This window comes from Ascaphus truei, chromosome 1, assembly GCF_040206685.1.
Source record: "Ascaphus truei isolate aAscTru1 chromosome 1, aAscTru1.hap1, whole genome shotgun sequence".
NCBI classification, from domain to species: domain Eukaryota; kingdom Metazoa; phylum Chordata; class Amphibia; order Anura; family Ascaphidae; genus Ascaphus; species Ascaphus truei.
The window spans coordinates 105,670,562-105,697,221 of NC_134483.1; the positions used below are offsets into that span (position 1 = coordinate 105,670,562).

General features: G+C 40.1%; 1 protein-coding gene across 5 annotated transcripts in view; it reads left to right on the plus strand.

The window, feature by feature from the left end:
• The window catches only part of ADGRV1 (adhesion G protein-coupled receptor V1), a 527,599-nt gene that overhangs the window by 231,653 nt on the left and 269,286 nt on the right, over positions 1 to 26,660 (plus strand). For all 5 annotated transcript variants that reach the window (XM_075593091.1, XM_075593079.1, XM_075593082.1 and 2 more), the window contains 6 exons: positions 2,073 to 2,252; positions 5,316 to 5,498; positions 13,984 to 14,163; positions 15,060 to 15,224; positions 16,068 to 16,185; positions 25,989 to 26,112. In XM_075593091.1, the coding sequence (XP_075449206.1) occupies positions 2,073 to 2,252; positions 5,316 to 5,498; positions 13,984 to 14,163; positions 15,060 to 15,224; positions 16,068 to 16,185; positions 25,989 to 26,112 (950 nt within the window). The remainder of the gene's footprint in view (positions 1 to 2,072; positions 2,253 to 5,315; positions 5,499 to 13,983; positions 14,164 to 15,059; positions 15,225 to 16,067; positions 16,186 to 25,988; positions 26,113 to 26,660) is intronic.

A 26,660-nucleotide genomic window follows, 5' to 3' on the forward strand; every position in this document is an offset into this window, starting at 1 on the left:
GATTTGGCCAGCGAGCTGCAAGTTAAATAGCCCTGACTCGGGGCCAGATCCACAAAGCTCTGTTAACTCAGTGCTCATAACATACTGTTATCAAAATCAGTAATGGACGCTATGTTCCCTGAGGTTAACAAGAATCCACAAAGCTAATTATATAAAAAAAACAATGGCTGTTTGTGATCTCATTGGCAGAGGCCTATTGGCATGTTAATTTAGCACTGTCTCACATTAGTTAAAATAACATGGCTTGCGTTACGCTTGTACGCTCCTGTAGGAAGCCTTGAAATGTTTTTGCTGGACAGAGGGCAGGGTCAAATGGACAAGGGGGTGGGAGAGACAGAGGGAACATGTGGTTAGACACCTGGAGACAAAAATGAAGACGTCTATCCACGTGTTGTAAAATAGGACCTTCTCTCCTTCTGTTTCTTCCTCCTTCGGCCTCCTCTCTTCCTTCCCCCTCTTCTCTTGCCCCATCACACATATGTATGGGCCTTTAAGGTCATACCTAAGTAACACATTGTTAAAGCCCTGTGTTAACTATAAGGGCTGTTATATAGTGGCCGTGTGTGCTCAGCCGTGCGTGCGGCACTTATAAATGGCTGTGGTTAGTCAGCCTTTCTATAATGGTGCCGCGTGCGCACACGGCAATGAGCGTGGAGCCGGCCGACGAGGGAGAAGAAGAGGAAAATAATGATTTTGTGCCGCTACCGCCGCTGAAATGTATCTATGTGTGTGTATGTGTGTGTATGTGTCAAAGCTGCACAATAAATGTTTTATTTATTTATACAAAATGTCTTTTTTTTCCTTAAATATTTTTTAATACATTTTTAACTCACACAATCTATACACACACATATACACTCACACACACATACACACACACACATTAAAGAAAAAAACAAGTGACGCGGCGGTCACAGCTCCTCCAATCAGCCAAATGCATTGAAAAAATAAAAAACTTTATTGAATTGACAATGTTAACATCAGCAAGAAGACACTCTGACGCGTTTCGTCCAGGTATGGACTTTTTCAAAGAGTGAGTTCCCTAATCATGAGACCCTCCTTATATAGGTGGTGACACAACCTAATTGGCCATAAAATCGCAGGGGCAAACCTCCCCTTCTCACCTGCAGGCTAATGACTTTAGATATTAAGTCACGCTTTGTCATCAGATATATACAAGAGGTGTCTCATGCAAAATACAATACATAGTGAATACTTTTATTTAGCATTCACTATGTATTGTATTTTCTTGCCCCCCACCAGTATTAGTTCAAACGGATGAAGTTTCTAAGCTTTCATAGCAGCATTTTATGACAAAGTCGTGTCTTTCTCCTGTTACTATGGACTGATATATCCACAGCCTTGGTTAAGTAGCCCCAGGTTTATACGGGGGTCATTCCCCAATTTTTTCCTACACACACACATTACCTTTCATCCCAGTCACTCACAGCATACACACAAAAAGCGTGCCTCACGTTCACGCGCATTCTCACAGGCGCGAGCGGACATGCACGCGCACACACTATATTAACACTGAATTAGTGAGCTTTGAAGCTACCTGTTAAGTTAACACCTCGTTATGTCACCAACAGCGCTCTGGTCTCAGCTGGGCCCTTGCTGCAGTGGAAGCACTGTATGCTAGGTGATAATGGTGAAAGGCAGGGTTGCAGACCTGTTAAGACATGTGAATGTGCTCACAAGTGATCTTTTTATTTGCTGTATGCTATATGGTGGAGGTTTCTTGTTCTATTATAAAAAGTGAAAACATTTAAGAAATAGTCAATGTGGATTATTCTGCAAGCAACTGATGATCATCAGCTACAATCAAGGTTCAGGGTGGCTCATGGAATTTATTAATTAGGGGTTCGCAGAACAAATATTTTATTGCAAGTGTGCAAAGTGAACAAAATGCTGGGAACCACTGCTCTAAGGACATCTTTTCTACTCATACAGTATATATATATATACATAAATACATGTGTGTGTAAAATCAAAACTTCAGTGTCATGGAAGCCTGTTTTTTCTTCAGTAAAATATTTCTGATTTATTTATTTGAATTTCTTATTTTTAAGGATGATTTTCCAGAACTAGAAGAAGGATTTCTCATAAATATCTCTGCTGTTTACTTTGTGAACGCTTCCTCTGTCCTAAGTGGGCAGCCTACCGTAAAGAAGCCGGGCACAGAAATAGCTGAAATTACTATCAAGGAGAATGATGAGCCAAGAGGAGTATTTCAGTTCAGTGTTACCAAGGTACAGTACAAACAACATCTCATCCATGCCAGAGATCTCATTGCCTAGTTAATAAAGTGTCTTTCAAGTCTGTAGCTTACAAACACAATTGTGATCCAGCAGCAAATTCATCATGAGGAGTATTATTATAGAAGGAATGACAGAAAAAGTAATGTTATGTTATAACAAACAAAAAAAGATTCTAAAAATGTATCTATACATTTGTGCTGCTTATCTCATAGGAACTGGTAGCCTAATGAATACTTGCTGTGGTAGGACTATGTTCAGAATGCAGAAGTCTAGATACATACTGTATACTGTACTTCTGAAAAATAAGCATGTTTTGAATGCATTGCAACAGTTATTCATGTTCAACCTGCAGAATCCCGTCCCCCCCACCCTCCCAATTCTGAGATTTGTAGGTTGTTTTCTGCCATATATAAAGTGGAAGGCGTTCACAGGGTAAATCAACTTATCAAATTGGTTGATGTACCGTGTGTTCGCTGCTCTTATTGATGACATCAGATGCAATTGGGAAACAGTTTCACAAGTGGCATCAGTAAGAATAGTCAACATGTAGTAACGCCTACCACACAGTAAGCCACCGCGACAGACCCTATAAAAGGGCTGCATGCTCACATATCTCTTCAGTCGAATGCAGAGAGACAAGCATGAGACTAATCTATTATATAAAGTAAAGATTTTTAAGAAATAGTCAATGTGGATTATTCTGCAAGCAACTGATGATCATCAGTCACAGTCAAGGTTCCGGATGGCTCATGGAATTTATTAATTAGGAGTTCCCAGAACAAATATTTTATAGCAAGTGTGCACAGTGTAGAAAATGCTTGGAACCACTGCTCTAAGGCCATCTTTTCTCCTCATGCGCACTGCTCAACACTTCTGCATCTCTCAGAGAGGTGCTGAAGGTCCATAATTAGAAGACATAATTTCTAGAGATTGGTGCGAATCTTCTGCCTAAATCTGACATGGATTTGCTGATTCCTTTGATCCTCGGATCAGTCTCAAAAAGGCCGATTCATTTTTTTTACCCTATTACAGGAAATCCGCTTGATGGAATGCAAACATCAAGGAGTAGGATTTCCATTTTAGTCGTATCTCCAATTGTGTATACTGTATATAAGGCAATTTGGCATCTTAAAATTGACCATTGGGTTGTATTATAAAGCATCAGATATGCTATTCGTGAAACATCGGAAAGCGAGGAATGCCTGTACGGTTATCAGACCCAACAGGATTAGAACCCAGACAACCTCTAATCTCTGTTATTCAGGATAGCAGCTCTAGCAGTGTGAGCTAAACCAACTGATGGCTAGCACCACTGTCACAGCATATATTGGAGCTCAACTTCTCACTGAGTGCTCAAACTGTACCTGTACAAAACACTTTCCCCTCTTCTGGGATAGAGAACAACATCTAATAAACCATCTTATGCTATGAGACCCATTTTGGCACAGGAAGACACTTTACAGTCAATGTATTTGAATAGCTGTAATATTTTTCAGAACACTGCTTAGTAAATATGGCCCACTGTCTTTATCCTTTATAAGATTAGAAGTACAATGTCAAGTCACCAGGTCACTTTATTGTATTACTTTCTCTGAATTTGCTTTATTTGCTGTGTTTTACCTTGTTTATAACTCATAGCCCTCAGTTCATATTACTTTGATAAAGCGCCAGCTATGTCGGGAAATGCGTCAGAGTTTTCTTCATTTTTTCTTCCGTTGGCATTATGCTGTAATAAATTTAGATTTTTCACTTTTTGATCCTGCCTCCAGTTCTCATCATTTTTGCTGTGCTCCTTCGAGTTTTTTGTTTGTTTCTACCAATTTCCAGCGGGATGCATGCCAGAACGATCAGACCTGTTACCTTCAACATTATAGGTCCATGAGTAGTACATAACTCTATTTGTTGCCAACTACTATAAGTTACCTATGAAGGTTGTAATGGACATTGTTTACGCTGTTTTAGTGCCTGGATCTAGAACTGCTAGTGGCTTTAACCTTACGTGCCGTGCTATTTGGTTGCAGGGCTTCATCTATTGGTTTCTTCCCTGTGGGCTCAATCTCTGGTTCAGGTTCACAGCGGTCACAGTGGCACAAGAGTATATCCAGTGATTTAGATCAGTCCACTTTTTCTATAAAGTTAAGCAGTTTCTCTCCTGCTTTTGACACTACTTGGATTTTTGGAGCACCACATTTGAGATTCACTTCTCATATTCTACATATTACTTTGTGCTTGAAGCCCCTTACAATCAACAAAATTGATAGCTATTTGAGATATGCTAGGAGACAGTTAGAGTGGTGCAAGCCATCAACTGGTTTAGTTCACACTGCTAGAGCTGCTGCCTTGAAAATCCGTGGTTGTGGGTTCTAGTTTCGTTCGGTCTGACACCAGTAAACTATTCCAGTCACTAAGTGCCTCAGGCTTGCTACTCAATATAGCCCTTATGGAAATCATTTTAGAGAGTGTGGGATGTGACTAATTTAAATATACTTTAGTTATTACCATATATACCAGGGTACCTAAGGCGTGCTCCTTTTTCAGCATAGCCACCTCTCCCTAATCTATTTGAAGGGAGGATTATGAGGATCTATCTATCTATTTAGAGACCCTACTAAAATGGAACGCCTCCCCCTGCTTCTCTTCCTCTTTCTTCGAGATTTTTTTTTTAGTACCCAATCAGATGGATTTTGGTGTGTGGAACGGATTTAGGTAACACAATCCGCAAATCGGTTTCAGACAGGTTCGACCATCTCAAGTAATACTAATTTGTTCTGGGGAGGTAGGAACACTTCAGAGGCATGAGATTACTATAATAGCAATCCAATTACTTTGAAGGAAAGAAGCATGTGCCACTTTACCTTTTGGTATTAATGATCAATTATATTTCTAGTGTTGACCTGCCACTGCCAAAGCTTTTTTTTTTAAATTTTTTACACAGATTGCTTAGAATTATAAAATGTGACGTCCATATTAGGACTATGCTAAAAAAGATAAGAAAATGGGCTACAACAGGAACTTGCGTTTTGAGAACATAAATATCCATTTGTTCAATTCCAGGATATAAATGGAGCTGTGACTGCCTATGAAGTTCCCTTTCCACAAAATATACTTAGGCTTCCTGTTGTCCGAAAGGCTGGAAAATTTGGATCTATTAATGTCTATTGGGAAGCAACACCAATCACTGCTAGTCTAGAAGACTTCACACCATCTTCTGGGAACCTGACATTTTCCGATGGACAGGTACAGTACTGCATACTTTTTAAACACAAATGCCATAATGTTTTTCTCAAGCATTTCCTTACTCCACTTCATTGTTAATAATCTGGTGAAGAATCTTCATAGTTACTGAGCCCTGAATATATATATATGGCAGTGATAGAAAAACAGTTTGAGAAATGTTGTAATAATGAAAAAAATGGATAATATACAGTCTGTTACTTGTTTTAGACTGCGCTTATAGTGCTAGCTATGGCGACTGTGACGTTGCGCAGCGCCGTAGCAACTACATGCAGTCCGTTGCAAGTCCCCTTGGTGGGCACAACTGCGGCGGCGCTGAAGTGCGACGGAGCGGTCGCGATCGCTGTTAGTCAAAGGATTTTTACTTTTTCGGTGAACGCCGCGTGACGTCAGCAGCACGTGAGCTGTTCAGCCAATGGGGACGAACCGCTCATGGCCACGTCCCCTCTCACCCTCCCTTGGTCTCCTGCACCAGAGTGCAGGAATCGCAATAGCTATGGTGATGGCTGACGTCACGCGGTCGCGCAGCTGGTCGCATAGCCAGCAGTATATGCGCAGCCTTATACTACACAGGGTCAATATAAGTACTCAACCTTTCCAGCTTTCAAAATCCAGAGTCACATCTGCAACAAACTACATTTCTGAGAGCTGCATTTAAGTTTTGTTACAAAGCTTTAGCAGTTTAACTGCTGGTTTTAATTATTTGTTGTTATTTTTGGACGGTTTTACATTTCACTAAAATACTGGTGTATGTTGGGTTTTTTTGTAACAGAAATTTGAAAAAAAATTGGATTTCGATCCTCACCCAATTAGGGCTCCATTTGGAAGGGACATTTTTAAAAGGCAAACATAGTGTAATTCCACTTTAATATAAAACATTAAAAAAACATATACACAGTGCCCTCACAAATTTCCAAGTTTAAAAGCTCGCTAAGAGTCGCCAGACTCAGAGTTGTAGTGGAGGTCCAATCCTCTCATTATCTCCGGCGTGTACAGCCCCAGATCTGAGAAACACTTCGACATCACGTGATGTCACAATCTCATCTTGCGGTAGTGTGAAGCAATCAGCTGGGCTCTCTGTATCTCTCTCGCTTTCTTCACCTAAAGCGTTTTGCTACAGCTTAATCAGAGGTTTCATCAGATTATCCACACCTCTGATGAAGCTTTAGTGATGAAGCTTTAGTATTTGTTGTGTTTTGCACGTTTCATTTTTTTTTGTGGGGGTGGGTGGGGCAGGGTGAGGCGGAGCTTACCTGACTGCCTTAGTTAGTCGATCCAGAGGAGATCTGGCCTCTTTCTCCCAATGAAGCCTGGACAGCCCACACTCAAGGAGTTGCCTGTCCACTGAGCTGACAACCATCTATGCTGTGAAGTACTGTATCGTGGAAATAAGTAGCTGCAGTCAGTCTGGAGACACGCGCTGAATCACCTGCACAAGCCACGTCGGCATGGGTGAACGCCACCATGTGCCAGGAGAACAGCGGATGTGACGCGGCACTGAAATCATGCGGAAGACACAAGGCTATTTTAAAAAGACATGCTTGTCCGGTGAACACTGCTACCCTGCTGCTCTACTGCAAAAAAACGCTAGCAGACATTGCAGGAGACTGCACAAGCAGAAGAAAATTGCCCAGACATTAGAAAGACTGCTCAGAAGCTGTAAAGCTTTAGAGGTTGAAAAGTCTACCAAATAAACCTACTGGTCTAATCAACTTGCTTGCAATTGATGCTGGTTCAGGAAAGGGTGCTATCCCTACAAGTAAAAGGTAAGCCCAAGGGTGTTAGTCAGTGTTTGCTATTTTGCTCTGTTTTGTTTTTCTAAAAATAGATGGCTACAATTCACCTATATGTCTATCAGTGCTGCAAATATACAGCCAGAGGAAGGTGGAGTTAAAATGGCATCTGAGTCTACCATTAAAAAGAAGGCTGCAAGGAAAGTGAAATATTGCTTTGCCTGTGAAATACGGCTCTGTGAGGACTGCCTCAGGCAAGCAGCAAAGGAACCTGTGGAGCCAATTACTGATTTTGTGTTGTGGATAAAGGACGCAGTAACACAGGGAATTGAGGCGGCATCCTCCAAGTCTGCAAATAAAGATCAAAAATGCACAAAGTCACATACCAGTCTAGAGAGACTACAGAACTCCTCCTCTGAGGAGTCGGAAGAAGAGCAATTCTACAGCATGGAGGCAGATATTGAATAATCAGATAATTACTTTTCCACAGTGGAATGTTTAATTTGGAGCTCATTGAGTCTCTCATTAAGGTGGTGAGTGAAGTTCTGCCCTTAGAGAATGAGCCTGTCCCTATGGAACCAAAGGATCGTATTTTTACACAACACAGGCTAGTACCTTTTTTTTTTGCAAGACATGGTGAAGGAAATAATAAAAAAATGGATGGACACAGCCGTACAAGAGAGTGTCGATGTCAAAAAAATTCACCAGAATGTATCCATTCGGAAAGGAGGATGTAGAAATTTGAGACCAGCTGGACAAAGTAATCAAACACACAGATACCCAGCAAGCTCTCAGACCCCCCCCCCTCATTACCACAAAATATATATATGTATATAAGTATCAAAAGGAGTGCTACTGGGCGTGGCTTCTGAGAACTTGCTGGGTGGTGGGGGGTTTCTGAGAGCTTGCTGGGTATCTGTGTGTTTGTTTACTTTGTCCAGCTGGTCTCAGCTGTTTTGGAGGTTAGTGGCTCCTCCCACCCAGGGTTTAAAGCTCGCCCCTCCCCACTGTCCAAGTAAGCAGGTTTTCTTTTTATGCAGCTGGTTCCGACAGGTTCAATGCCCGCACCATCCTTCCCCTAATTATAGAGGTAAATAAGGATTTTAATCAGCTAGTGTTTAGGATCTGCGATATTATGGTCATGCCTTGAAAGTGGCTCGCAGGCTTGTACGCTTTGGCCAAAGGGTTAACTAAATTACCATTTTTTAAAGAGATATATAGGTATTTCACTGTGTATTTTTGTCATATTGGATGTTGTTCTGGTCATCTTTTTTTCTTGTTTTATACAATTAGCCTCGCCCAGTAGCACTCCTTTTGACACTTATATACATATATAGTGTTCGACAAATCCAGTCAACCACAGGCCTGGGGCGACTGGATTTGACCCCATGGCGACCTCCTTATGGCCGCCCAAGCAGCGCACGCAGTGCTCGCGCTGAAAAAAAAATCCCCCTACCTGTTTGGTTACTTGGCGCGCTCCCAGGATTTGTTGGTGGGCGCACGGCCAGGCTCTATACGAGACCGCACATCACGCTCGCCCATGGCGATCTTGCTGGAAGTAAGTACTCCTTTTGCTGCCTCCCCATGGCTCCGCACTCCCTCTGCTGCCTCCCAATGCCTATCGCACTCTCTCTGCTGCCTCCTGCGATGTCCCCCCCCCCCGCTGCCCGCACAGGACGGGAGGTGGTAGTGGGGGGGTTTTCCCCGGTCCCCGGGGCTGGCTGCAGTTTTTCTCCGTCCCTCCACCTCGCTGCCCCCGCTAGACGGGAGGTGGTAGCGGGGGTGTTCCTTTCCCCCCGGTCCCTGTCGCTCCCTTGGCTGCTGCCCGCGTGGGGCCAGAGATTGGCGGAGGGGGAGGGAGGGAGCGGGGCCGTGTGTGTGTGTGTGTGAGTGTTTATGGGAGAGAGAGAGACTGTGTGTGTGTATATGAGAGAGAGAGAGAGAGAGCGTGTGTGTGTGTGTATGGGAGAGAGAGTTTGTGTTTGTGTGTGTGTGTAAGAATGTGTGTGTATATGGGAGAGAGAGTGTGTGTGTGTGTGTGTGTTTGTGTGTGTGTGTGTGTGTGTGTGTGTGTGTGTGTGTGTGTGTGTGTGTGTGTGTAGGACACCAGAGGTACCCCCCAATCAGTCATCCCCCCAACCCAATGTCACCCTCTGTCACCCACACTCTCTCCTCTCTGTCACACCCACACTCTCTCTCTCACTCGGTCGCACCCACACTCTCTCTCTCTGTCGCACCCACTCTCTCTCTCTCTGTCGCACCCACTGTCTCTCTCTCACCCACACACTCTCTCTCTCACCCACACACTCTCTCACCCACACACTCTCTCTCTCTCACCCACACACTCTCTCTCACCCACACTCTCTCTCACCCACACTCTCTCTCACCCACACACTCTCTCTCTCACCCACACACTCTCTCTCTTACTCACACTCTCTCTCACCACACACTCTCTCACCCACACTCTCTCACCCACACTCTCTCACACTTTGGATCTGGATATCTTATTTACCCAGTATATCTTAACTAGTCTATACCTACACCGAAATAACCTATACTACTTTCTTCCAGATCTGACTCTCAAGCTTCACAAGGGAGACATAGGAAACCCCCCTAACCCAGAAGACAGGTAGGGAACACCTCCCCTCCAACATTGCGGGAATGAGGGTACTTAGACATTGAGGGACTGCGGATCAGGTAAGATCCCAGGTGGGATTGCTGCTTTAGATATTGTGAAGCGGGGGCGTCCAAGCACTGATTAAGGGTTGCAGGAAACTAGTCATTCACATCTAGTTTTTTTTTCTAGATCCGACATTTACACACACACACATACAGACACACACACACATACACACACGTAACAAGGACTAATTGTAGTATAATGTAATGCAATAAATAAACGTATGTCAAAAACTAATGTTGTTCTTACTAGGAATTTATTCAATTTATTTTATTTTTTTTAAAGCGGGGCTGGGGGAGGCTGGGGGAGGCTGGCGGAGGGACTAGGGGTGGGGCTGGGGGAGGGACTAGGGCGGGACTAGGGGGCAAGTAGATTTTTTTGTTTGGCGAGTAGATTTTTGGGTGATTTGTCGACCACTGCATATATATATATATATATATATATATATTGTGGTAATTTGGGGTGGGTGGGTTTGAGAGCTTGCTGGGTATCTGTGTGTTTGTTTACTTTGTCCAGTTGTTCTCAGCTGTTTTGGAGGTTAGTGGCTCCTCCCACCCAGGGATTAAAGCTCGCCCCTCCCCACTGTCCAAGTAAGCAGGTTTTCTTTTCATGCAGCTGGTTGCGACAGGTTCAATGCCAGGACCATCCTTCCCCTAATTATAGAGGTAAATAAGGATTTTAATCAGCTAGTGTTTAGGACCTGCGATATTATGGTCATACCTTGAAAGTGGCTCGCAGGCTTATACACTTTGGCCAAAGGGTTAACTAAATGACCCTTTTTTCAAGATATATATATATATATAGGTATTTCACTGTGTATTTTTGTCACATTGGATGTTGCTCTGGACTTCTTTGTTTCTTGTTTTACACTTCCCCAAGAACCTTCACAAAGGTGCTGGTAACTCTCATGACGGAACTAAGGCTGAGGCCACAGTACCTCTGCTGCACGCGCGCCCGCAAGACTGGCGGTGCGTGCAACCGATTCCCCGGTCTGCAGGGAGCTGCAGACCAAAAGACCGGGGGGGGGAGGGCGTGGCAAGGGAGAGACGGGGCATGGCCATGAAATCACCCGGCAGGTTCGCCCTCATTGAGTGAACCGCTGGGGGGCGTGTCTTAGCGCTCCGTAGCGAGTTGTGCTCTCAATTCTATTGAGAGCAGGAGCAACTCGTGCCACAGCGCTGCGGCCCCCCCTCGCAGCGAGCCCGGCGCCATTGAGGGGAGGGCTCTCGTCCCTGCAGCGTCCGCCACAGCGGGCGCTGCAGTAGCCAGCGGGGTCAGCCCTAAGGAAGGAAGGTATCCGAATTTACCATTATTTATGACATTTTAATAAAGGCACAAGACAAGTCTTAATTACTCCAACATTTGACAAGAGTGCTGGATTTCTTGATAATGCATTGATGGTTAGTGAACTTCGAAAAATTGTCATCTAATCCCAACGCAAAAGTTTAAATATTTGGGTGTACAATTCGATACTCAAACAGGCATGGTTTTTCTTCCCCATGAAGAAAGGGTGAACCTAAAAAAATCATCAGGACAACCAGGTCCAACAATCAGCTGTTTAAAAATGTGCAAGCCTATTTTCTCAGTCGGTGGACTTTAGAATCAGGAAAATGGTCCCTGGCAGGGACTATTTTCAGACAGTTGGTGGACACAAGGGGACTTACCAAGATAGACCTGATAGCGATAGCATCAAACAGAAGAATTAAAAAAACTCTTTTCAGGAGAGTTTCACCTGGATACCGCTTGTGTTGATGCCCTTTCCTTCCAATGGGACTTTCAACTGCCGTACATATTTCCTCCAATTCCTCTCATACCAAGGATACCCAGGAAAGTAAGGCCAAATGGGACAGCAGTAGTGGCAATACTTTGAAACTGGCGACGTAGAGCCGGGTTTCCACAATTAATCAACGTGGTGATGGACAACCCATGGCAATTGCCAGTGTTCCCAGGTCTCCTGTCCCAGGGCCCAGTTCAACATCCCAATCAAGAATCCTGGAATTTGACAGCCTGGAGGTTGAGTAGAGATTGCTCAAGAAGAACCCCTGGTCACATAGAGTTAAACAGACCTTGATTGCAGCAAGGAAGATCTCAACATCTACAGTGTATTACAGAAATTGGCAACACTTCTGTCCTGGTGTGAATGCCAGAATATAAAAAAATATCCACCTTCTCCAGCAATCCTAGAATTTCTACTGGAGGGCTTGGAGACAGGGCTCAGTGTTAGTTTCTTGAAGGTACACATTTTGGCATTGTCAGCATTATTGGGAATACAATTAGCTACGGTAGATCTCATAATGAGGTTTTTTCAAGCTTTAAAGAAAATTAGACCACAATTATGGATCCAATTGCCACCTGGGATTTACCCTTGGTCCTACAATCTTTGACAAGAGCTCCTTTTGAACACGTCAACAGAGTTCAGACATGGATTTAACACTTAAGACAGTGCTATTAATAGCAGTAACATCAGCACACTGAATTAGTGAGTTGCAAGCACTGTCTATAAAGGAGCCATTCCTGATATTTCACCAGTACAAGGTTGTGCTAAGAACAGTCAAGCAATTCTTACCAAAGATGGTAGCCTTCCATCTCAATGAAGAATTGATTTAATGTCCTTTTTGTCCGAATCATTCAAACGATAAGGAACAGGTATTGCATACACTGGATGTAGTAAGGTGTCTTAAACTTTATCTTGCCAGTATTACTCATTTCAGGAAATCAGATAGATTATTCATTTTCCTAATAGGAGGAAGGAAAGGGCAAGCAGCATCAAAGGCAACGATAGGCCATTGCCTCGCAATGGCTATCAAAAAAGCATACAACATCCAGAAGAAACCAGCTCCAGAGCTGGTCAAGACACATTCTACAAGGGCAATGGCCATATCTTGGGTGGCATTGGCAGAAGCTTCTCCTGCAGAGTTACAGTATACAGGGCAGCCATTTGGACTTATATTCACACATTTATAAAATAGTATTGTGTGAATATACATGCCTTGACGGACATATGCTTTGGCAGGAAAGTCCTTCAGTCCATTATTTCTTCTTAATAAAGAAACTTTGAGTTACTATTAAGTTTTTGGTGGTAATTATTTGAAGCTTCCCTTTTGTTTACGGGTACTGCTTTGGCAAGTCCCATTGGTGACCACTGTCATGGGGACCACCAGCAAAAGACAAAATTGTTTTAGATCTTACCGTAATTTTCTTTTCATGGAACCTCTTTCCATGGCAGTGCTCACCAATTTCACCCAATTACATTTGATGTACGATATTGTGTACACAGGAGGCCTGATCCTCTGCTGCAGGGAGACTGGGGTGTACCTGATTCTATCAGATGACAGCGTCTCCACCTGAGAAGGATCCCAATACAATAGAATAGCCTCTCCCAAGACAATGCAATAGTAAATACGCACACAGGTATGGTAAAAGAGTATTTACTGAACAAGTAACTTATGTAACAACTTTACAGCACAGTACGGTACAGGCCACGCACCGCCAAACCCACACAGTGCCCCTTCTGTCCAACCACCACCTTATACACACCCCAGTGAGGTTCCCCCAAAGTACTAACCACCCGGTGTCCACAGAGCTGATCACACCCCAAAGTGTGCGGTAGCGCTACCCACAGAATGTGCGTGTGGCTGTTGGTGCACTTGTTGAGATGGATACCTGCCGGGCGCTCCAGCATTTGGGTACCGCCGACTGATAAAAGGATCCGTCTGATCCAACGAAGACGTCCGCCTCTGCATGGGGTGAACACCCGTTGGAGTGTCTCACCTTTGAGAGTCTCTCATATGTGGTGGTGGTCTGGTCCCAGACCACAGGCCGCACGTCACTGCACAACGTCTTTGCTGTGTACCGGACACCTAATAGTGTCAGGGACACAGCAAAGACATCGTGCAGTGACATGCGTCCTATGTTGAATTAATACATTGGAATGGAAGTATCAAAAAGCAGTGTAAACTGCAAAACATTGAGACCTTTATGCCATTTATCATTATAAATAAATGTTACAAGTCTAATATACAGTACTTGGTAAATCTTATTTACATTTCATAATATATTATTTTCTTTTTTGCAGGCGTTAGGAGTTATAGAGATTGCTATAGTGGATGATGCTTTAGGTGAATTTATAGAGACGTTCAGTGTCACATTGAAGCAACTGACAGAAGGTGCCCGATTCGGGAATGAAACTACAGTCATGGTTAACATTCCACCAAATGATTCCCCATTAGGACTATTTGGCTTTGAAAAGACAATGGTATGTTTTTAATAGGCTTGTCACAATGATTATTGACACTGCAGGATTAAATGGGATCCATGTACTGTTTGAATTCAAGAAAACAGTATTTGTAACTGCTAGCAGAAGCATTTTCATCGTGTATCAAATGACATTGACGTATCACAATATTTCTTACCTGTTTTGCCCTGAATTAAAAGTGTTGCTGCTTTGTTATTTTTTTTATTGTATTAAGAGGGGGATTTAAACATTTTTAGCAAGTGTCTATGTGTTTGTAGGATAGTTCTATAGCTGCTTTGATTTATGACATAAACAGGGATGTCAGTGAATTCTGGATGCTTGCTGTTTTCTACAGTTCATTGATATATTATTATTAATTCATGTTCATTAACACAATATCATTTCAGTAATTGATGACCATACAACATGTAATTCCAGTGCTGCCAGTAGGCCCAGTAGGCTCCTCTGGCATTGAAGTGGTTAATATGACCTCTTATTTTTGAACGATGTATGAAATTAACTGTTTAAAGACTAATAGCTACCAATCCCTCTCAACGTGTTTACGCAATTCAGTGGAATTTTATTTGACCTAAATTAGAGGTTCCCTGGAGCAGATTTCTGGTGACAAAGGACCCTTGTGGCATAAGATATTTGCAGATGGGAAAGGAAATTAACATGTCATGGCCTTGAGCAAGTTACAATCTCCGTTTTCTTTACGTTATAAATGATTTGTGCCTTTAAATTCTATATACAGTCCTGAATACCTTGTCAGTACTGTACACTGAACTATCTTTTTCCAGATTTATTTTCCTAGTAAGTGAAGACCCATGCATTTTAAATAATGCTTTTTGTTATGCAATACATCATGCTAAATTTGTTAATGGTTTTCTACTTTTCTCTCTCCTGTTCTTACCAAGGTAATAGTTAGTGAACCTCAGTCAACTGGTGACCCAGCCGGAGAAATGACTTTGACAGTGGTACGAAGTGAAAATGGGCACGGTGCAGTGAAAATTATCTGGATGCTAGAGGAAGCAGCTCAATATGATCTCCGACCCTTAAATGGCACGTTATACTTTAACGAGGTGTGTGTGGGATTTTTAATGACATTATTTAAAAATCATATTGCAATGTAATAATAAATCCCGAACAGAATCTCTAGGGTCTTTTTATCGAAGTCTCCGAGCAGCAAAACTAGTGCAAAACAAATGCATCAGATTTTTATGAGGTAAAAATGTTACTGATTTCTGGAAATTCCTTTTCATTATACTGTACCAGCTCTGCCGCTGAGAGACTTTGAATTTGATGGCCACCTGGAGAAATAGATGCCATCTGAGCATGGTAGGGCTTACGATCTAAGGCTTATATTTCACAAATATTCCAAAAAACATTTTAGTAAGTACGATTACTTCATTGCACATTTCGAAGTAATTTTACAAGAGTTTGCTTGCACTATTCAACATACCCTAAATACAAATAGTGAATTACAATACGCGTATTTAGCCTTTACATGTCCTATTCAATTTAGCCAGCATCTGCACAAAAAAGAAATAGCAAGTTCTACCATATTTTGATGAAAGCTTTATACTGACTAACTCTGTGTAGCCACTATACAGTTATTTCACTTGTATGTACACGTGTAAGAAGTTTGAGATTGTACATTTACATTCTCTCAACCATCCATCAGAATTTCTGACTTGCTTTTTACACATCATTCTGTTTTCCTCAATCTTACCTACAGTATCTGTCTGAAACCACAGTCAATGGAACATTTAATAATTTTCATATTGTTGACTGGATAGCCTTATATGCATGCTGTACTATTGATAAGCAATGTAGAAAAAGTGCATAGCAGAATTTGCGGTAACATTTAATTTGCTTCTGCTGATTTTATAATAATTGTCTCTTGACGTCCTTATCTTTTGTAGAGTGACTCCCGAAAATCATTTACTTTGCAATCAATTCAAGATGGTTTGCTTGAAGGTGAGGAAAGGTACACAGTACAGCTGATTTCAGTGGACTATTCAGTTGTATCCCCGGTAGATGGTGAGTACATCCAGTCCATTCATCTCTACCTTTTACCTTATGAAAAGAGGATTCTATATCTGACTGTTTACTTCTCATATGCCCCAGTTTTGCATACAGTATTTACTGCAGTTACACAGCTTATCAGGAGGTGAGCCTATTGATCCTTTCCTTTCTGCTACCCTTTCCTTCCCACGCTCTATTCTACTTACACCTGTTATTGAAATGGAGTGTTCATCATAGTCACAATCAAGGTGACCAATGCCACTACACCAGAAGACGTAGGGCTCTATTCAGTATATTCTGATATTTCTGCTTCTCCTTAGGCAAGAAATATTGGACTTTCCCCAAGCCCCAAAAATTAACCTTTGCCTGCTTTCATTTTAAAAAATAGGGTCCCCGTTGGGAGGGGGTTAGTTTACCCGCAGGGAAAGAGATCGGGCTTAACCCTTTGCAATGCCTTACTTGTCTTTTATGGTATTCAATGGAAAATACTGTAGGTAGATTGTTGGGATTATTAACTCTTTAGTCAACATAGTGGACAACAAGGCATGCATTATACAGTACATGCCTTCATAACCTCTATGGTTACTAAGGATTTAATAACTATCTGCCTAATTATCCATTGTGATATACAGTAGTGATTTTATGTGTTTGTAATTAGTTTTTTCATCTAGTTTCCAATTAGGCTTTCTATATTGCAATTGGGCTACTTTGGCACCCTTGACTAGCCCCCCAAAACGGTAAATTTACCCAAAAAAACTCTCTATGGAGTTTATTGATTACAGGGGGAATAGTTACATTTGCAAAGTGAGCTCTTTTCAATGGTCAATGGTGATTTTCAATTCATCCAGCAATCCATAAAACAAAATGTCAGGGTTGCTTTGGGTATCTATTCCCTGTTTACTGATTTAGGAGAACAGCGTTTTGGCATTTATTGCAAAATGATTCTGATATAAAACTGCTGAAGCTGTCTCTCAGAAGTATACTGAAGAGGACCCATATTATACCAGGACTACATATTATTTAACTTATTATTCAACATGTTTCAGCATAAAGTTCAACTTGTATTATATACTGCTATTTTACGCAGGCAATTTTATATAAAACCTCTGAGCTGAGATATTGAGTGGCAGACACATCTTTTAAGAAAGAGTTGGTTGTGTTCTGCTGCTTTTTATGGCAAATCTGTGTTTTTGAGCAGAACTGTAATTGAATTGTTGAAAAAAATATGAAGGGACAAGAGCAAGTTCTTTCTGCAGGATTAAGGCAATTAAAGGATTCTTGGGCATTCTTCAGAAGAATTGTGGGCAACCAAAAGACATAATGAGCATTTTGGAGTAACAGTCACTACCAAGCCTGTTCAAGCCATGACATCTAGGTAAATATTCTTTGGTAAAGGTTTTTCATAATCTTTCACAAAGAACATGATTGTTTACTGTCTTCATAAGACCACCACATGTGGACAGAAGATTAAAATACTTTCTCACTTCATGTTGTCAATATAAGGCAAGTGGATAAATTAATTTTAAGAGACTACCCTCGTAGTTCCAAGCTGCAAAATCATTAGGACATTATTTCTAAACACAGTTTCACTTTTTCAGTGTCCAAGAACTATAATATTAGTTCTGAAGCAGCAAGAGTAAAAAGAACACTTGCATCTAGGACATTAACCCCAATCATGGTGGTTATAACAGCAGCACTAAAGATAATTGGGGATGTGAAAATGCCTCTATAAGACCATCCCAAGGATTATGTTTGTAGAGTAATACAATTCCTTACAGATCATAATTGACTATTTATCTGGATAAAAAGCAGTTTAGGCCACCACAATAGATTTAATTTCTAGGTCAGACATACAGGCACTGAAGACTCTAGAAGGAAGTGAAGACATTGGGACAGTTATAGGAACAGTAATAATGAGAGTACATTTATTGACATTGTGTCAACAGTAATAGAGACCATTTATTGGACCACTGAGAAGTATACAAAATTACATTTTTCCATTAAATAAGAAATAGCAAATGTCATTGGACAAATGGATATCTCTTTCCCAGGTAACCAAAAAAGCCTAGTTGCTGGGGAAGTCCAAATCCATCTGCAAAAGGCTTCTCAGTTGTCATCTTCCGGTGGGTGTGTGATAACTATGGACTCTTGCAAAAAAAGCCAGGGGCACTTTCTCAAGGTCTATATGCAAGATACAGTAAGAAAAGGACTTTCCAGCTAATCTTCTGGAACTAACGGCAATCCCCTGTGACCATCTCTGTTTCTCAGAGTATAGTCAGAGAATGTATCCACTGATGCTACATACAGTACTGTACCTGATCTAAAAAGGTGGAACAAAAAGCCTAAGGATGTGGATTGAGGCAATAACGATACTGTACTTGTTTGTGCCAAACAACACACCTCACGAACATTTCTGATAATAGCTTGAGTACTGAGGCAAAAACAAGCAACAGTAGTAATTCTATTTATTTAGGCTAAACAGAGCTTTGTTTTTCTTCCCATGGAAGATGCCAGTGGAGTCCCCATTGAAAATTGCAATATACATGATTAAATCTAACCATTTGCCTCAATAATAGACTCATGAGAAATACTGATCATTTTGTTGCATTCACAAAAAGGGATTGAGCTGGAGTACAGTGTCCCGGCTTCATCAAGCTGCGTAAAGGAAAAATTACGGTATTATCTGCAAAAATAAGTAAAGAAATGCTCAACTGTTCAGCAGTACTGTTGCACCGCAACAAATATGTAATTTTTTAATTGCATCCATTAACCAATGTCTGTGGATTAACCTCTTATGGCGCTGAGGGATAGTGGATTGAACAGAGTCTTGTGCAATATTTTCTTCTTAGGTGAAAACCTCAGAGAGGGAGACAAGAGAAATGCAAGAAAACACCACAATAGTGTATTACCCTTTGGACAATATAAGACTTGGTTGTTAAAGTATAAAGAGCATTTAATGATTAAAACAATTGCATCTACAATTGATGTAAAAGTATAATGGATTAATAAACAGTAGGTGAACTCCTGTTAAATAAATGAATGATGGCTTCCAAGCGCTTGTGCTAAAAGAAGCCGTGCTGCTCCGCCGATGGTAAAAACTGAAATCCTACTCACCGTCCTTGAGTAGGACATGTGCAGTGGTACGGGGTCTTTTGCCAGGGATAGCCGCTTGCTGGGGGGTGCCGGACGTCCGTTCGTTAAATGCGGGGAGAATTCTTGATATCCTCGTGGTCTCAATACCAGCAAAATGATTTCTAAGCGTCTCCTCCGCTGACGTCACCACCTAGTGTACAGCTACGGTGTCCCTAGATGACCACAAACCTTCCTACGCGTTTCAAAACTCCTATTCACGGGTTTCTTCGTCAGGGAATGTTGCTACAAGGGTTGATGCTTCCTATTATACCCCCGGTAATTGGATTATGGTAATGGGAACGCCCAAATTGATTGAAAGTTCTAATAGAAGTCCAATTTATCAAGCGCTTTGCTTACATATACACTGTTATTAGTGAGAGAAGGGTTTGAATCTATCTGATGACAATTACAAATGTGACTGCAACGTTAGTGACTGCAAAGAACTTACAAACAATGTTTTACAAAAGCATATGACTTACACAATAAAAATCAAACAAAATATACACAGCAAAATATAAATTATACACAGCAAAATATAAATTACTGTTATGCATGTTTCTAGCCACATTACAGACACCAGGACCTTACTTTGTTATGACCCTTAAAAAGGGGGAGATGATGCACCATAACTAGATGATATATTAATATTAATCATAATCAAGGTGTCAGTGTGGATAGGATCATACTATCCATGGCTGTAAGAACATATTGCTTGATCATACTACAGTGATAGTTACTTAACAATTGCAATCACAGTTATAAAACAGATTTTTCATATACAGAAATTTTATTGACACTTATATATATATCTATTGTAAGCAATTTGATATTTTGCTATATATATCATTCTCAGACTATTACTCAATTCATTAATGCCAGAATAATGATATTTTTGATATTTTCAGATATCATTCTATCATATGGTCCATTTTAATTGGACCTAGTTAGAAAATGGTCAAATTGGAGAGACATATCTTGTTTGGATGGGACAACTTGGTAAAGAAATCAAATAACAATTTTTGAAGTTATTACATGTGTGATAGCTAATTTCTACATAATATCTACATAATATATAATACATGTGATTCTAGTGATTAATTTGTGATTCTAGTGATTAATTTACAAGTTGGAATAAAAATAATTTTTTTATATGTATTTTTTGTTTTTTTATGAATTATTCCTATGCATAATTATGCTAAGGCTGTGAAAGAAAAATGTGATGTGATATATTAAATTCTGTGATGGTATTATTGTGCGTGATTATATAGTTAACGTGATTATGTGATTTTATGTGATTTTTATACTTTTTATGTTTTTATGTGTTTATGAGTTTATACTGTTATGATGTTAGGCTGGCCATACTGGCTAGGGCCGTCGGCGGACAGGGACAGGGCACCCAGCCATACCATGCGGATAATGTGCTATTTGGGAAATGATGTTACTGTACTATTTGAGGAAAGATGTCAAATTGAATTCTACATTTAGTCCTTGTGGGCTAAGGGTTTTCAATTCAAATATCCAATAGGATTCCCTTCTTGAAATTACATTTATTTTGTCACCCCCCCTTTTGCTGAATGTGGGACACTCTATGGCATGACATTAAGTCCTACTGGGCTTTGTGCATGTTTTAATTTGAAGTGGAGAGACACATTGTGGGATTTACCAAGTTGTCCCATCCAAACAAGATATGTCTCTCCAATTTGACCATTTTCTAACTAGGTCCAATTAAAATGGACCATATGATAGAATGATATCTGAAAATATCAAAAATATCATTATTCTGGCATTAATGAATTGAGTAATAGTCTGAGAATTATATATATAGCAAAATATCAAATTGCTTACAATAGATATATATATAAGTGTCAATAAAATTTCTGTATATGAAATATCTGTTTTATAACTGTGATTGCAATTGTTAAGTAACTATCACTGTAGTATGATCAAGCAATATGTTCTTACAGCTATGGATAGTATGATCCTATCCACACTGACACCTTGATTATGATTAATATTAATATATCATCTAGTTATGGTGCATCATCTCCCCCTTTTTAAGGATCATAACAAAGTAAGGTCCTGGTGTCTGTAATGTGGCTAGAAACATGCATAACAGTAATTTATATTTTGCTGTGTATAATTTATATTTTGCTGTGTATATTTTGTTTGATTTTTATTGTGTAAGTCATATGCTTTTGTAAAACATTGTTTGTAAGTTCTTTGCAGTCACTAATGTTGCAGTCACATTTGTAATTGTCATCATATAGATTCAAACCCTTCTCTCACTAATAACAGTGTATATGTAAGCAAAGCGCTTGATAAATTGGACTTCTATTAGAACTTTCAATCAATTTGGGTGTTCCCATTACCATAATCCAATTACCGGGGGTATAATAGGAAGCATCAACCCTTGTAGCAACATTCCCTGACGAAGAAACCCGTGAATAGGAGTTTTGAAACGCGTAGGAAGGTTTGTGGTCATCCAGGGACACCGTAGCTGTACACCCTATGCGGTGACGTCAGCGGAGGAGACGCTTGGAAATCATTTTGCTGGTATTGAGACCACGAGGATATCAAGAATTCTCCCCGCATTTAACGAACGGACGTCCGGCACCCCCCAGCAAGCGGCTATCCCTTGGCAAAAGACCCCGTACCACTGCACATGTCCTACTCAAGGACGGTGAGTAGGATTTCAGTTTTTACCATCGGCGGAGCAGCACGGCTTCTTTTAGCACAAGCGCTTGGAAGCCATCATTCATTTATTTAACAGGAGTTCACCTACTGTTTATTAATCCATTATACTTTTACATCAATTGTAGATGCAATTGTTTTAATCATTAAATGCTCTTTATACTTTAACAACCAAGTCTTATATTGTCCAAAGGGTAATACACTATTGTGGTGTTTTTTGCATTTCTCTTGTCTCCCTCTCTGAGGTTTTCACCTAAGAAGAAAATATTGCACAAGACTCTGTTCAATCCACTATCCCTCAGCGCCACAAGAGGTTAATCCACACGCATCTTCAAATCTGGTTGGAAGATCCCAGATCAACCTCTCAGGCAGCTCAAGGACTACCTTCGTCATAGACTGTATCACAGGTTTTGTTCTTCTGTTTGCACTATCATTTTTGTACAACATTGTTTACATTAGCGCTTATTTACACTTATCATTTTACCCATTAACCAATGTCGCTACCAGTAAAAATCGTGATAATAGCGCATAGTTTAGTATAAATATGCATACGTATCCTTTGCGATTATTATCAGAACGGGTTAACTAATTGTTTTTAGTAAATAATTTAACAGCTACTTCTGTTGTTTGTGTCCTCCACATAGTCATGGCCTGATTAAAAAGGCCACACACCCGGTCAGCTGATTTTGCTCTATGTGTGGAGATGTGTGTTACGTTGCTTACCATTTTCTTAGTGGCCTGGAGTTTTGTATTTTAATTTGCTCTTTTAGTTTCATAGTTTTCCTTTCTACAGCTACTTGTTTTTAAGTGACTGCTGTGTGAGCTCTTACATTCTGGTTGACGTGAGCTACGTCCTGGTGAAGGAGACTGGTTTAGTTTATGTGTGTAACTTGAGCTAGGTGTAGCTGCATGGTCTTCTGTGGAACAGACATCACAGTTGGACGTGTAGGTTAACGTGGCTGCTCCTGAGGATCCCCTGAGGTGGGCTCAGTTCTCACCTTCATTGGTACGGCTCAAAAATGAGGGTGAATTGCTCATACAAAGCATGTGCAGGGGTCATATTGCCATCACCAGCAGCTGGAGAGGGTAGTCGAGGTGATAGGGTGTGTGGTGCATTATGCCACCAACGAACTATTAAAAATAAATATTTATTACAAATACAGCTTTGTACAAAGTACAACAACATTATTTATACTTTTTTCTGAAAACCTATATTGATAATTGTTTATGTACATGAAAGTTTCTTCATTATACAATGATTTTTCTATGACATGTGACACCTGTGACCTACACTAAAAATTGTAAACGTTGACATTACCTTTCTTTATTTGGTGTATTTTTTTTTCATTATATGAACACAGACCTCATAAGGGTAGGTAAATGTTAGGTATATTTTGGTTATTTTAATCATTTTTAGTTCATAAATAACGTTGTAAGAACAATATTTATGTACCAAATGTAACCGTGTCTTTTTAGGTATATCTCATTAACATAAACCTTGTATTGAACATTTCTACATGCATTATATGGAACATTTATGTGATAAGTGAACATTACAGTTTGTCATGTGTAGTAATTTCACTTTATTTGCATACCTGGTGAAGATGTTGTACGTCTTGGATTATAATAAATTCACATTAAAATATATATTAAATAGACGTGTAATAGTTCATGATAGTGTGATGGTGTAACATTTTTCTAAGTACAGTACTGTCTTGTGAAGAGAGTGATACACATGTGAGCTGTTATTCTTGTATATGATAATAACATAAGTATTAAGTTATGTTTATTTGAACGTAAATGTACTTCAAAACAGGTAATAATAAGTAATATGTAGCAGCATTAAATAGTCTGATAAATCTGCTAATTTTCTTAGTTATTTGTTTAAAGTATTGACCGCTATCAATCACATACTTTATATTACATGTACTTGTACATTACAAATGTATACAATTACAAGTACATTACATGTATACAATATTAAACATAGTATGAATGCAATGTGGACAGATGTCACATTCATTTTTCTTACCCGGTGCAGACTGACTCAGAGGTTGAGATGGGCCAGATTCCTGAGGTGTGGATGACACTATAAGAAGGTTACATGATAGTACTGTACATATTGCTTTATGATTAATAATGCTATGGTATGTGTGATGCCTTAACATATTCACATATTCTGTCATATAAGAACAGTCATTGACGTGAAGTGTCAATATTTTAGTATTAGGTGTTGACTATTGGTGTCTTTTTTTATTTATAGTAACATGTACTGACTGATATGTAACATAACATGTTTACATCAGTTCTATTTATACATCAATAGTAACAGTTGCAGTAAACATCGTTTAGATTATTTTGTTTTAGGTTGTTGCTCCACTCACTTGTTATGTCCCTCACATGCTGCATGTGACATTTATGTAATGGTTAAAGTACTTGACTATTTCATAACAGTGTGTGTAAACATTTGAGACGTTACTTGGTAGTTGCTTACGTGATGGAGAGGTCTAGTAGCCAGTGATTGTTGACGCCAGGATTGGACTGACAAGAAGGTGATATACATTGAATTAATCAAGGTTCACATTTGAATGGTATGTGTGATGATGCACTAATATACTGTACTACACTAATATAAACAGAAGGTTTTACATTTCTCATATGATTAACATGTACTTACCTTGCTCTTCATCTGGTATTGCTCTGCCAGTGTCTCTCATGTCACGTATGCCAACAATTATTTGGGCGTTCAGGACTGGCTTGAGAGCAGTTTCATAGGAGGTATGTAGGATGTTGAGACCTGGTCCTGCACCCATTTCTCTGGCATGCCTTTTTTTTTTCCATAGCCATTTTCTCTTTTCTTTTAATATCTGCATATCTTGTTATTACAGTTAGCCACAGTATGTGGCACTGTGCCCACGCCGTCCACGGCATCACAAATATTTTTCTATTTGGAATTCTTTATGGCCATCTGTGCTGTCACTGGTATCCTACCCAAAACGATGTGCTAGCATGATACTACTTTATTAATGAGGACCACATGTAGTGCTACATAGCCGTATCTTGTTAGCAGCGTCACTGCCATGTGCACATTGGGGAGATGGTAACATTGGCACCTCTGGGCCTTGTACCCTGTCTCCCTCACTGCTCCTTCCGCAGCCATCTGACCTATCCCTCCCCCTCCTTCTCCCCTGTCCTCGTACCCTGGCTTCTTCCTACACTCACCTGGCTTCCAGCCCTTCTATTCCCCTCTCCAGCACTCCTTCACTCACCATGACTCCTCTCACTCCCCTCCACTCCTACACTCAACATTACTCCTCCTCCAATGCCCAGCATCACTCCTCTCACTCACTCCACTCCTGCGCTCCTCACTCCTCCTCACGCAGCACCACTCCTCTCCCTTTATAAGGCTTTATATATTATGTTACCTAGGAAATGATTGCAATTTTTAGCTGCCATTGTAGAACAATTACACGACGTCAGCATAATTTTGACGCCAACGCGAGCATTATGTAAAGAAATTAGTCAAGTTTAATTGCCACATAGCGCATTTCTAAGATGGTACAACTGTTACTAAATACTTATTTATTTTTGCGGAATTTACTCACATCTTAAATATTTCAACGGAACTCGATAATTACGCCATAATTTTTTCGCAGTTTGATGTATCCAGGCCAGTACGGTATGTTTTAAATTTTCATTAGGATTCAAATGAATTAAATTGGGAACTAGTTAATAATCTTATTTTGTGACATGTTTCTATAGATTTTCTTCTCATATGAAAATAATTAATGTGTATTTGTATATAATCACATATTTTCTTTTTATAGCATTTTCTTAACAGTGTTGAATCCAGACAATACGACTTATGCAAATGATACAAACCAAGCTACTATTAAAAAATTAATAAACTGATCATATGGAAAATGATATTACCCCCCCCCCACCCCTTCTGTACTGTATTTTAATATACATAGACCCCTGTCATTGTGTTGCAGGGACTGCCACTGTTATCATATCACAAGATGTTGGATCCTCTGGTATGGTTGGAATAGCCCCATCATCAAATCATATTCTTATCGGTGAACCTTCTGAAAACTATAATGGAACAGCCCACATTAGGTATTTTGATCTTCTAATGACTTTGATAAAACAGTGGATATGTTTGCCTAAATAAACATGATTTATATGATGCACTTTGTGCCGTGTTTGTTAAGCTTTGCCATTGCCACTAAGATCCTTGGAAGTGAATCAGCTGTAATGTCTTCTGCTGCCAGAGTTAATAAATATGGCCCTTAGTCTTTATAGATATTTTTAAGTATCCATTGCTTCACATATTTAATATTTCTTATATAGGATGATTTTGTTTACTTAGTAGTATGTTATAGTCAGTTAGTTTACTTTTGTAAATCTATTTGTTTTAAAGCTTTGCTTCACATGAGTGGTAATATTGAAAGCTGAATAACATTCTGTAAACAACTTGTGGTAAGATGGAATTCATGCATGTCTGTTCACTTTCTGACACTTGGATGTGATGTATTAAGTGTACATTTGGTTTGATGTATTAAACGTACATTTGATGTGATGTATTAAACATACATTTGGGTGTGATGTATTAAATGTCCTTGGGTCCAAACAGGCTTTTCATTGTCCATGGTAACTCTGGTACA